The sequence below is a fragment of the Hipposideros armiger genome, unplaced genomic scaffold (assembly GCF_001890085.2).
Source record: "Hipposideros armiger isolate ML-2016 unplaced genomic scaffold, ASM189008v1 scaffold_235, whole genome shotgun sequence".
Lineage (NCBI taxonomy): Eukaryota > Metazoa > Chordata > Mammalia > Chiroptera > Hipposideridae > Hipposideros > Hipposideros armiger.
Window position 1 is genome coordinate 1,643,916 of NW_017731585.1, and position 12,835 is coordinate 1,656,750.

Sequence of the window (12,835 nt, forward strand, 5' to 3'; positions counted from 1 at the left end):
GTAGTGTGGGGGTGAGGGAAGGTGACGGGCACTTACAGCAAGTTTGGGAGGTGAGATGGGTACAAGAATAAACAACCCATGGTAAAAGGGCAATAAAAACCATCAGAGACCGGAGGAAGTACTGCAGGGGTTCAGTGGTAGAAGATGTCTAAATGTACTTTTGATTATAGGTGAGCACACTTAGCTACAGCATCTAAAAACCTGTGATTAAATATTGTAGGCAACCGTACCAACATTCCCACTTAAATGCTCCATGTGAACTGTAAGGAACTGGAATTATGACTCAAAATACGTTTATTTATTTGTTTTACTATAAAGCAAAAAGAAATGAGCTGCAGTATTTGTGTTACATGTCTCATAAGCCCACCTACCCATTTCCTTGTTCAATTCTGTAACCCTTCATCTGAACATTCTATAAGAAATCAGTGTGCAAGAACGCTACTTGTAACCAAAATTGTAGCTCACGTGCCTTTATGATGAAAATGTGCCATCAGCAGAGATGAGACAGAACTAGCTTAATTTTTCCTGTCAGTCTCTGTAGTAGATCAATTAAACTGCCAAGGAGATCAAATATTTCAGACTGTATTTATTACATTAAGTATTTATGTTCAGGCCAAGCCTTTAAACCATGATGTCATATAGGAATGTAGGCCGATTAGATCAATTCAGCAGAATTTGCTGTAACTTAATGGAAATCTAATTGTGTGTTTTAATTTAGTGTCCAGGAGATAGTATGTTCTCCAAAGAAAACAATTTTCAGGCTGCATTTAGTGGCCAGATGGGTCTTGCACAGACTTTGGTGATGGCATATTAGTAGGGCTAGATCAAGAAGTTGCAGCCTTTCAGGGGCTTCGCCAGCTGCTGCATTGGCTGCATTCCATGCAAAGGGACTCACTGACTTTGATCCTCACAGAATGGGAGATGGACTGAATGACCCTGGTGGGTTTTCCATGGGGAGCCAGTCAGTAACTCCAGTGTAGACTGAGGCCATTAGCAGTCACGGAGTCTCAGCTGGTGCTGAGACACATCTTTGTTCCTTAGCGACGTCAGTGGGACGCCCTTCTACAGGAGAGCATCTATCCACATCATTTGAATTAAAGGAGATGGGAAATCATGAGTCACAAAAAGGACATAATTTTTATGAGAGAAATATCTGGTCAGTTTAGAAAGAATGGAAAATACAATGAGATGCAAAAAAAAAAAATGTAAAGATCGTTCATAGCCTAGTACCCGGAATCGATCACTATGAATATTTGGTATTGGTGCATTTGTATTTTTCCCATTTATAAATATGTATCTCCAATAAATGTATATATTTTATAACTTATTTTGAAATTAAAAAATTTTTAATTAAAAAGTTTAAATTTATATTTTCTATATCTAAATCTAAAAGAAACTTATAAAAGTACATATACCCTTGTAATCCCACATGGATATGGCACATAGCTATACATATGAATGTACACATATGTACTGTGTGTGTGTATATTATGTGTACATGGATATGTATGTATATACACATACATACATATACCAAAATGGATCATATTGACTTACTGTTACTTAACCTGCTTTTTAAACGTAAGATTTTATTATTATATTTTTCGTGGCACTAAATATCCTCATATAATGTAATTTTGTCATAGCTTCAGCATGTTCTATATGGACAACTATAACTTATTCAGTTAATTCCCTATCATTATACCATTAGGTTACTCATAGTTTTTCATTGCTATGTGCCACTCTGGGATGACTTCCTCTGTAGCTAATTTAATTTTTAGCCCATTTATGATTTTGGTTTTTGACTGATTATAAAAAAATAAGAAAAAACAAACAAAAAACTAGAGCCCCTAATCTGGAAATCTAGTAATTAAAAGATGAGACTTTTTATAACTATTGCACTGTGTTGTATAGCTGAAACTAATTCTAAAAAATGTGTATTTCACAATAAAAAATAATAATTAAAAAAAAAGATGAGACTTTTAAAGTTTGTTTAGCTTACCCCTCAAAATTCTATAGACAGAATAAATTATTCGACTTTTTGTTCTGATGGGAAAGGCTTCACTAAGGAACCAATACAGCCATGGAACCAGGTGGGGTTGTGTGTAACGCCCAGTGGGGCGGGCGGTATGATGAGGGTGCTCATGGCACAGTCACTGTCCTTTGGAAAATTTCTCCGCTCATCCTGGGTGTCCTCTGGGGTGATGCTCAGAACAAGTTGAGCTCTTCAGCTGGCCATTGAAATGAACTGGTAGTTGGAACGAGCTGCGAATTGCGACTTAGGATTGCCCTTTAATTTGGATGGGTTTATGGAAATAATAATTGTTTGAGGGCTTAGTACCAGGTGCTTCATGAAAGTTCTCCCAAAGCCAGCTGTATTACTGTCTCTCACAGATGAGGAAGTCCAGCTTGGAAAGATCAGGAACCCCCTGACTGTTAATGGTGGAGCCAGGAGCCAAAGGGCAAAGCCCACTTCCTTCTACCTCAGCAGGCTGCGCATGGCTTTCAGGCCCCGGAGACGCCCTGTTGTAACTCTCATTTTATAGGGTTTTGAAAATGACAACTTGATTTTGGGGTCGACATTTTCTAAAGTGTCTTTGTCACCTTCTTGATGTAATAAAAAAAGGAATGCTGAGCCTCTCTCACGGCAGATGCAGCATCACCCCATCACTAACTGTGGCAGGTGGTATGGTTTTCAAAGCCCTTTCAAGCATCATCTCTTGTGACATGTCCTGTGGTCACCAGGGATGGCTTTGGCACATCCTGAGGGGTGTTGCTTTCCTTGCTGTGTACTAAATGGCCCAGGCCACTGTACATTTTGAGTTTTTTGGCTGCCTTATGTCTTTGTCTTTTTTCTCAGTATTACCCACCAATGTGTCTGCTATTGGCAGCCACATTGCTAGTTTATGGCAGTCTTGTAAATCAGGCAACTTCTGTTAGAAATGCACTTGGAAGAACTTTAAGAACTTGGTGAGGGCCTTGGGCGTGCTTTTCATGGGTCATGTGCATTGCTTTGGGGTCTGGGCGTTCACTCGGTAACTATTTGTTCACCTGCTGCATTGAGTATCACAGAGGACGAATCTTCATTTTGTTACTTCTGGTTTTCAATAGTGTCCAGGCTGATGAAATTATTTGAGCAGGAGGCATATGGAGAAATCTGGTGATGCTATTTGGTGCCGTGAAATTATGGAGAAATCAAGAGTTGGTTTTATAAGGGTTCCATTTGTGGAAACAATTTTTTTTGTTGTTAAAAATGGTTATAGGAGTTAAGAGATACTGGCTGTTGGAAAATCTAAATTTGATTACAATCATTGAAATTCTGAAAACGTATGTTAAAGTTGAAAGGAAAACTCAGCTCTATAATTCACATTGCATTCTTAAACTACTCCTTTTTTTGTTGAAAGGGATTTAAAAACTTGTCTTGTCCAATAGCCCATATTGTGCATGAAGTTTCTCTACAATATTTGTCAAGGGAGCTTCAGAGTGTTATGACCAGAAATGTATCACCCTGGAGACAGCCCACAGCATATGCATAGCATGTTGATGGTAAAGAAAAGAAAGCCCCTCTTTCTCTCACTTCCTCCCATGGCTTATATTCCACCCTCTACACCTAGAGAGATAGCCAGAGGCAGTTCCCTTCTATCCATTGTGCCTTGGAATCAGCTCAGCTAGTAGCTCCTTCTTTCACTTCTCATTCCTCCCTCGCCAATTTCTTCCTTCTTTCCTCCCTGCCTCTGGTCTGATGGTTTGACAGTGACAGAGGGGAGAAGGACTTTATCCTCTCTTTTTCTATAGGTTCTGCCTCTGTTAAGGCGGCCCTCAGCCATATGACATCACAGTGAGCTGACTGTGAGGTTACATTGACCACATGCTCTACTGTTGAGCCACATCTCCCCCTGGACAGTTGGATCCCTGGGCATAGATCACAGACTTTACAGTTTTCCCTGGTAAATACCATCACGTTCGATTTGTCTCCTTGTTTGCCTTTGATCTTGTCTGTTGTACAGATCTCTGCTCAGTCTTATCTGTATCTATATTCTGGATTGGCACACCTTCCGTGTTCTCATTCAGGTAAGGACAGGGCAAAGAGAAGGTGACTTCCCCTGCTTTATTTTCAACATCCCTCCATGTGGCTGTTGAGATGTTTAGGAGTTTACCTATAAGCATCAGCCTTGAGCTGCGATTCAGCTTGGAGTATAGATGAGGAGAGGGTGATGTCTGCAAGGGGCTGTGAGCCAAAGGATTTTGCTGGCCTGGGTGCATCCCTCAGGGTCTGCTGCCCTGCTGTGAAGCTGCCTACCCACTGGACATGGTGCAGTCTGGAGACAGAGGCTGGGCTCCGGGGATGCGTACAAACTGTGCAATGCTCCCTTAGCCAAAGACACAGTGGTGAGGTAGGTTGAGGGTGTTGGCCCATGGAGGTGAGGCAGTGTGTGCCTGGGGTGAGTGTGGGTGGACTGGGGGACTCTGGAGGGCCTCACCCACTGGAGTTACCATAAAGGAGTCTCGACAGCTGTGGGTGGGCCTCATCTTCCTAATAACCTTGACCTGAACTCTCTTTTGGCTCAGTTTTGTTTCTAAGTACGTATTTTATATTTGTTTTAATTGTGGTAAAATACATATAAAGTAGATTACCATTTTAACCAGTTCCAAAGTGTAAAATGCATTTCCATTGTCATATTACCATCTGTCTCCAGAACTTGGTCATCTTCCAAAACTGAAACTCTGTTCCCATTAGATAATAGCTCCCCATTGACCCTCTTCTCCCAGACCCCGGCAACCACCATTCTGTTTTCTGCCTGTGTGAATTTCCCTGCTCTAGACACCTCCTTTAAGTGGAATCATACAGAATTTGTCTTTGTCTGACTGGCTTAGTTCATTTAGCATAATGTTCTGAGGTTCATCCATGTCATAGCATGTGATAAGATTTCCTTTTTTCCTTTTTGAAGGCTTGATAATGTGCGTGTAGCCCTTCCAGCTTTTAACCACAGTCTCCCGGAGCCATTGGGCTCCTCTGGGCCTTAGTTTCTCCAAATCTCCAGGATGGGGGTGAGCTAGGTGATGTGCACAGCCTCTTCTCTCTCAGGCAGCCTCAGTCCTATGAGTTCATTTATTTCTCTTACCTCTGAGTATGGGTTTGCAGGCCAGGAGTATAGCTGTTAGTGGCTTTCAAGGGGTGTGACCAGGTGCAGGCCGTGGATCCAGGAGAAGGAAGGTCTGTCTTGCCCAAGGGGCAGTTCTTCTTCATCCTGCAGGTGACATAGTCATCACTGAGTCACAAACCATTTAACTCCCCCTTTGATGCTTACATTTGAACAAGGCCATGCTGGAGACCAAAACCAGCCTCAGAGGAGTTGACCCCACCCCTTTTGGGCTAGCCTGATGGGGCCGATGCCCAGGGCTGAGGCTGAGAGGACAGTGGTCCTTTCCAGGTCCTTGACAGCCCGTATTACAGTCAAGGTCCCCTATGACCTTCAGCACATAAGCAGCTCAGGCTCCTAGCACCTCGCAAATGTGCTGGTGGGGTCTAATCCCAGTCTGCCCTCTTTTTAACCTTCATTTAAAATTAAAGGCATATTTCTGAGTTTAAAAGAAGTTCATATTCATTGTTGAAAAATGAGAAAAATTCTAAGCAGACACAGAGGATAATCTTCAGTTTTCCCACTGCTGAGCGGGTTCACCGCTCTTTATATTTGGTCTTTTCACATGTATGCTCAGCTATGGGAGGGAGGCTTGGAGGGCGGGCACCCTCCCCTGTGGAGTGGCTCCCATGGCACAAGCACTGTTCCCAGCAAAGACTAACAACCCGCGGAGCCACGCCTGATGTCAGTGTGTGTCTGTGTCTGCGTGAGAGCCACTAGTGGAGAACAGTCAGGACTTAGGATGTGACCCAGTGCAACTCTCTGTTTACTGCTGTGGCTGTAAATGTCCCCAGACTTGAGGCCCACCTGTGATGCAGGGTTATGGCCCAGGCTCTCAGAATTCCCTTTGTGATTTGTCTCACACTCATCTTGGTATATGCTGCCTGCTATATTGGCCCCTCCATCAAAATTGAGGCAGGAAGTGACAGCTGCCTTTTACCCTCCTGTTACACTGCTGGAGAAAGGAAAGGCCACAGAAGGTTCTGTGCAATAAACTGTGCGAGCCTAGGCAGTTGCTCCTGGAGCCTCGCTTGCCCTCCCTGGAGAGTGCGTCTGAGTGATGCCCACCCCTCGGAGCGGCCAGAATGGTGATGCGAGGCCACAGTGGGAGCTGGTAAAGATGAGCCTCCTTTTGCCCGAAAAGGCTTGGAAAGGAAGAGAAAGATGCCCAAATGTGCTTGAGGGGAGAGGAAGGGGCCTGGCTTGCCCAGGGCAGCCTGACCTCAGGAAAGGAGGGTGGGATGACCCAGGGCTGCCCTCACTGAGGCTGCCCCATGAAGGCTGCCCCTGCAGTGGGCACTGTGGCCAGGTGCCCTGTCTGTCTCCTTCCTTCTCCCACAAATACTTCCCAAGGGCCTGGCCTGTTGCTGGTCCTGTGCTATGTACTGTGGACAGAGTAGTGAATGAGACAGAATTCTCATACCTGCCCCCTTGGGAATCTACAGTCTTGGGGTATGTTGTGGGGTGAGAGAGACAATAAACAAGTCAACAAGCCATTAACAATCTATCTACCCTTTGTTGCCAGTGCTGTGGAGATGTGAGCAAGGGCTGGAATGGAGCATAGCCAAGGACCCTGCTCTGGATGGGGGAATCCTGAAGGTCTCCCTGAGGTGGCCGTACTCAAATGGAGCCCTAAAGAGACAGGTGTGAGTGAGAAGAACTTCCCAAGGTGGAGGGAGGATCTCTTCACTCAAAGGCAGAGCCAGGCAAAGGGCCAAGGTGGGGAGGCAGGTGTCCCCTTCTGAGACAGAGAGACACAGGGTTTAAGGAGCAGACCCTCTGCCTGGTGTGAGGTCCAGCTCTGCCACTAATTATTGAACCTCAGTCTCCACAGCTGCTAAAGGGGACCACAATGGAGCCTACTTCCTAGAGCTGTTCTGAAGCTGAGATGGCCATGCTTACAGCCGTGTGGCACTTACGCGTGTTTGCTTTGGTTCAACAGCTCCCGGGAGGGCTCTGCTGTGCCAGTGCTGTCAGCCTCTGCAGGGAGGCCTGGCAGGCACACGAGGAGGAGGAGGAGAAGGGCTTGAAGGCCACAGGGAGGAATTTGGATGCATTCAACATATGGACTTGGGTCCAAAATACCCCCTGTTTGCAATGCTGCTTCTCCCAGAAAGAGCCAAGGGCAGGCACAGCGCACATTGGAGGGGCTGGCTTTGCTGCTCCCTCCCAGGTTTCAGGCCTCACGGACAGGCACTGAATCCCAGCTGCCCTTGGCAGGGTCACGATGAGCCAACTCTGCTCCCCTGGTGAGATCCGGTTCCAGAGCTGGCCTAGGCTGGCTGGCTGGTGGGTGAAGGCTGCTTTGACTCACATCTCTGGCAGGGACCACACGTGGGGGCCTACCATTTGACCTATCCGAGGGGCTCAGAAAATCTCTCAAATTATCTCCTGTTGGCAGCTTAGTCTACCCGCCCTGTCTGGGTGCAAGGTCTGTGCATCTCCAGCCTCCCCAGCTACCAGTGTGGGCCCTCAGAGCCCAAGGATACCCCTCAAGGACTGGGGTGGTGCCAACACCACTGAGCTTTGAGCACTTCTCAACTCCGAACTCAGACAGCCACCAGGACCACAGGATTACATGGCCAGACTCTCACATCCCCCCATCCCTGAAAACTTTTGCTCTGTTTGTTGTCATCTTGGAAATGGTACTTCCATTCCTTTGGATGCTGAGGCCCACACCTAGGCATCATCTGTGACTCCTTCCTTTCCATCACACTCCTTGCAGTCCATGAGCAATCTTGGCAGGCTCTAACCTTCAGCAAAAACCCAGAATCTGGCCACCTCTTGCCGCCTCCCCTCCGGCCACCTTGGGCCATGCCACCGTCAGCTGGGACTGCATTATTGCAGGAGCTTCCCCACCTTCCCGATGCAGATTAGCTCATTACACTCTCTCCTCAAACCCACTGAAGCTTCTTCCCGCTGCATCCTGCACAGCTTCAGGGCAACCTGGCCTTGGTGGCCCCTGAACCATCTACCACCGCCTTGCCTGCAGTCTCTGTCCTTAGTCACTCTGAGTGCCCTGCTGCTCCCTGAACAGGCCACTTCCATGCCCACGTCCATGCCATTGCACTGCTGTTCTCCCTAGCTGTCATGCTGTCCTGGACATTCACACAGCTGTCCCTCTGATTCATCACACTCAGGGATTTGCCAAGCATCACGCTCCATTCATGGATCCGTAGCACTCACCACCTCCTGCCTTTCCATCAGGGATGCACGTCTATGGTTTGCTTCCCCTTTAGAACCGCACTCCATGAGGCTGGGGTCCAGCTGCCTTATTCCTGCTGATTAGTCACTAGGGCCAAGAACAGTGCAAGGACAAGGTCCCAGGTGCTCATGGGATAGTCACTGAATAAATGCATGACCGAGGATGACCCATGAAGGGGAAGGCTTCTCAAACCGAGCATGGCAGAGGGCCATCCTGGCCCTGTTCCTGGAGTGGCTTATGCAGGGCTGGCTGGCAATCTGAGCCCGGCAATTGTTCTGAAGCCCCATCCCACACATCTGACCTGTGCTAAGTGCTTGCCAAACTGGTCCTCCAGAGGTTCTCAGCCCTCAGTTCACAGTGCCCTGAGGGTCTCACTTTTGAGCCATAAGAAACACCCAACGGTTCTATTCATTAAATGGTTAGGTCCAAGCAACTCAATATGTATTTATGCCCCATTGGAAGAATAATATTTATAAATTAAAAGGAAAATAATATTGTTCTTTCATTTGTAAATAGCTACCGCGACTTTCTAATGGGATGTGTGCCCGATGGGCTCTGCATGGCTTCTGTGACCTGGGAATCATACTGGATACCACCAGCCTCATTTATGTTAAATGTGGATTTTTGTGTGGTGCTTGCAAAATGCAGCAAAATTCAACTTTACAAAAATATGACATAGTTGAAAGGGGTGCAGCCTGATCCCATGTTAGAGCTGTGAGCTGCCTCTAGCTAGCAGCTTGCATGGCATCTGACAGATGTGGCTGGGTTTCCTTTGACTTCAAATGTTTAAAATCCACCTGCAGTGCCCCTGTGAGTTCTTAGGGTGCTTTGGCACATAGTTTGGGGATTGTGGGATTATTTTATTAATCCCCATAATGATTCTGTGAGGTAGGTATCATTCCATTTTACAGAAGTAGAAGTTAAGACTCAGAGAAGCCAAGATATTGGCCTAAGGCCACACAGCTGACTGGTGAAGGAATTGGGACTGCCCAGGCTTCTTTGATGCTATGATAATCCCTTGGACTACCAACTGGATCTCTTGAGTTGTGCATCTTTGGGGTCCTGAGCATTTGTCGCTTCTCCCTTTAGTGCCCAGAACCAAACAATATCAATCAGCACTCTGCCCCCACCCCGAGTCCTGGGGGACAGAACGTGGACAGTGACGGATGCCTGTTGTTTTCCCTCCTTCCAGGGGGCCCGCTGTGCTCTTGCTGCGTCCCAGACCCCATGGGGCTCTCCTTTCTCCCCACCTACGGCTGCCAGAGTAACCGCACGGCCAGCGTGGCCGCCCTGCGCATGAAGGCTCGCGAGCACTCGGAGGCCGTCCTGCAGTCAGCCAACCTCCTGCCATCCGCCAGCGGCAGCCCCAGCCCTGTGGCCAAGCCGGCGCCCCCCGATGGCAGCCAGGACAAGACCCCTTCTGCCAAGGAACAGAGCGAGGGGGAGAAGAGTGTATGAGGTCCACAGTGCCCAAGCCCGGCGCCCATCCCCGCCCCCTGCTTCTCCCAGCCTTAGCCCTGTGGAAAACTCAAGAGAGCAAGGAGAAGCCTGCTGCCCTAGAGCTTCCTCTGGGACAGGAAGAGAGAGAGACCCACAGCTCCCTTGGTGTCTGGAGAGTGCCTCTGGAGTCCCACCAGCGGGCCTGTGTTGTCCTGGCTTCTTTGGTGACAGGTCCTGATGGTACTGGTGACACCAGAGCTGACTCTGCGGTGAGACCTGTGGGGTTTCTCTCTGGGCCCAGAAGTCTCGGAGGGAAGTAGAGTCATTCACCCTGTCACCTTCCTGTCCCTGGGTTGCCTTTGAAGATCTTCTCAACCCATAGGACTGTGGTATGATTCACCCTTGAGAGACACCCAGAGTTAAGTCTTGTGCTATGAAATGGAGCTATCCCCATTACACTGAGAACCAGGAAACTGGTGTAATTTCAACCAACTCTTGTCCCCTCCATCAAGTCTAACAGCTATGCCCTCCTTTCTCTTGTTGGAAGATACTGGCTGTGAGCTTGGGTGGGTTAGGAGGTGAGAGGATGTAGGGTGGGGAGCGGCTGACAAGACACAGCCTGTCCCAGGGGTACATGGTAGCTCTGTTCCAAGCAGTTCTGACTTGGCACTTCTGGCCAGACAGGCCGTCAGCTCCCAGCTCCATGAATTGGGGCTGCCATCTTGACACTGCCAACATGGAGGAAGTGTGGGCCCTCACAGCTGAAGTGCCAACCTGCAAGCCCTGCTTCTCTGACTAGACCTCTAGGTTGATGGGAAGTTAGCAACTGGAAAGCAACACTTTGGTCCAGGGAATGCTGAGGGCCCTTAGAGGAAGAAGAACCCCCCAGGAATACCTCTGAAATAAGTACGCGTTTGGATGGACCATTTTTCCTCAGTTCTCTGGCACATGGAGGGAGCTCTCCAGCTGTGGTTTTTTTTTAACTGAAGAAAAAAAAAAGTGGGAAACAAGACGAGAATGGCATATATGCAGAAATGCAGCATGGGAAGAGCACTTCCTTGTGGTGTGAAGAGCGTTAATTCCAAAGGGCCAAATTTCATAGAGATTTCATTTTTGGTCTAGTGTGTCTGTTTTCTCTCATGTGGGTAGTAAACTTGAAGAGATCAAAGGGAAACGTGCAATAGCATGAGCTTTGTCCTTCTGGGTGGGGTTTCTGGTGCCTGAAAGATGGCAGTCTTTGATGGCTTACTGTTGGTGTTTCCATGCAAACCCTTACGGCTTTTATGATGATTATTTTCCTTTCAGTTATCATAATCAAAAGGTTCTACCTTCAGATCACCCTGCTTCCTTTTTACCCTCCCTGTAAAGACCCCCAAATAATACTCCTAAGTGTATTGTGCCTCGTCTCTGATTACCACAAAGCATTTGATAAAATACACTGTCTCCTTAAAAAAAAAAAAATCAAACCCTTCTTCCTGATGTATCTTGCTTGTTGAGTACCAAGATGAAACGATTTGCCAAAAAGCAGCAAAGTCGCTTCCGTTTCCCTGTAATTACGAATGTTGGGTCGAACGATGTAAGCTCAAGCCCTTATGTACACTAACTCTTCAATCTAATTGTTTGATTAAACTCGTATTTCCTCCAGAAAGGTACATAAATAAGTGAACTGTTGAGCAAATTAAGAATACTTAACAGCATTGCATCTGAAAAGTAGTTACGCTGATTAAATTTTGTGTCCTTGAGGACTTTCAGGAAATTACTTTTGATCGTCAATAACACAATTAAGTAAACTACACACACATTAGCATGAATAATTGATAAGAAATTATGTATTACCACGAAGCACTGATTTAATAATTCATGATGAGACACTCTAGTGACTGTGCAAAACTGGATAACATCGAAAAGTCTGCCTGATGTTACTGAAAAGAAAAGAAAAAAAATAAGCACCAAACCTCTGCAGAGATATTGAGTACTTAGTTTTGTTGTACAAAGGCAAAAAGTATCAATGCATGCTGTCATTTCTGTTTGTTTACGTACCTGAATAAATTTAGAAGAGACAAGAAGAGCTCAGGCCCTGTCTCTGTTCCTCCTGGCCCTGGGGCTGCAGGCCTCCACTTGGCCAGCACGCAAATGGAAATCTATCCAGAGCATCCAGGAGTCAGGGCTTTGAGGCCTTGCCCCGGAAACCTTTGAGCAGATGATGTGCAGGCCAGAAGCTCCCCCAGGAGCTGGCACCTGCAGAAGTCAGCACCCCTGTCCTGGGACAGACAGGCAGATGGATGGGCACGGCCTCGCTGGAGCATCTTTGGGACTGTCCTGGGTGAAGTCCCCTTTCTGGCAGGGAGAGTGGCTGTCGATGGAGCTCCTATAGGCTGTACTATCTGAGTCTGCAGAAGTTGGTAATGTGACTATAAAAGGCAGCCGGGCTTCAGTCTGAGAGGAAGGTGCAGGCCCCAGGGATCGGCTGATTGATTATTATTATTCATCTATTAGTTGAAACCCTCTGAAGAGCTTTCCTTGATCTTTAATGCACTCTAGGTTATGGGAAAGGAGCCTGAATCCATGACTGGGCAGTAGCCCAGCCTTGTTGGGGATGACAGCCTGCTGGGATGGGGAGCAACAGTGGGGGAAGCATGAAGTTGGGGGTGTGGGTGGCCCTGGCATAAGACACTAGGGGCTCAGAGGCGTCCTTCTCCATCAGTTGGCGCTTTATTTTGGAATACCCAGTGCCCAGCCTCTCAATTGGTTAGAAGGATCTCCCTTAATAAATAATCCCCATTTATTAAGACTGCCATTATCTCATTGCCTGGGAACTTTACAGAGGATAGCTCATTTAATCCCAATGGTCAAGCTGCAGGGTAAGTATTATTGTTCCTATTTCATAGCTGGAAGACTGAGGCATAGTAAGGTTGGATGACTCCTCCAAAGCTACATGGCTGGTAGCCTCTGATGGGAAGAGGGAGAGCTCAGCCTTATGGCATGTCACACAGGGAGTGCTAAATAAATGAATTAGTGAGTAACTTTACTCAATGTTCACGGCTCAAGA

At 47.1% G+C, this 12,835-nt stretch overlaps 1 protein-coding gene across 1 annotated transcript in view; it reads left to right on the top strand.

Moving 5' to 3' along the window:
• The window catches only part of DRGX (dorsal root ganglia homeobox), a 31,551-nt gene extending 19,742 nt beyond the window's left edge, over window positions 1-11,809 (top strand). Inside the window, exon 7 of the mRNA XM_019655055.1 lies at window positions 9,539-11,809. Coding sequence (XP_019510600.1) covers window positions 9,539-9,804 — 266 coding nt within the window. The 3' untranslated portion in view covers window positions 9,805-11,809. The remainder of the gene's footprint in view (window positions 1-9,538) is intronic.
• Window positions 11,810-12,835: the final 1,026 nt, after the last annotated feature.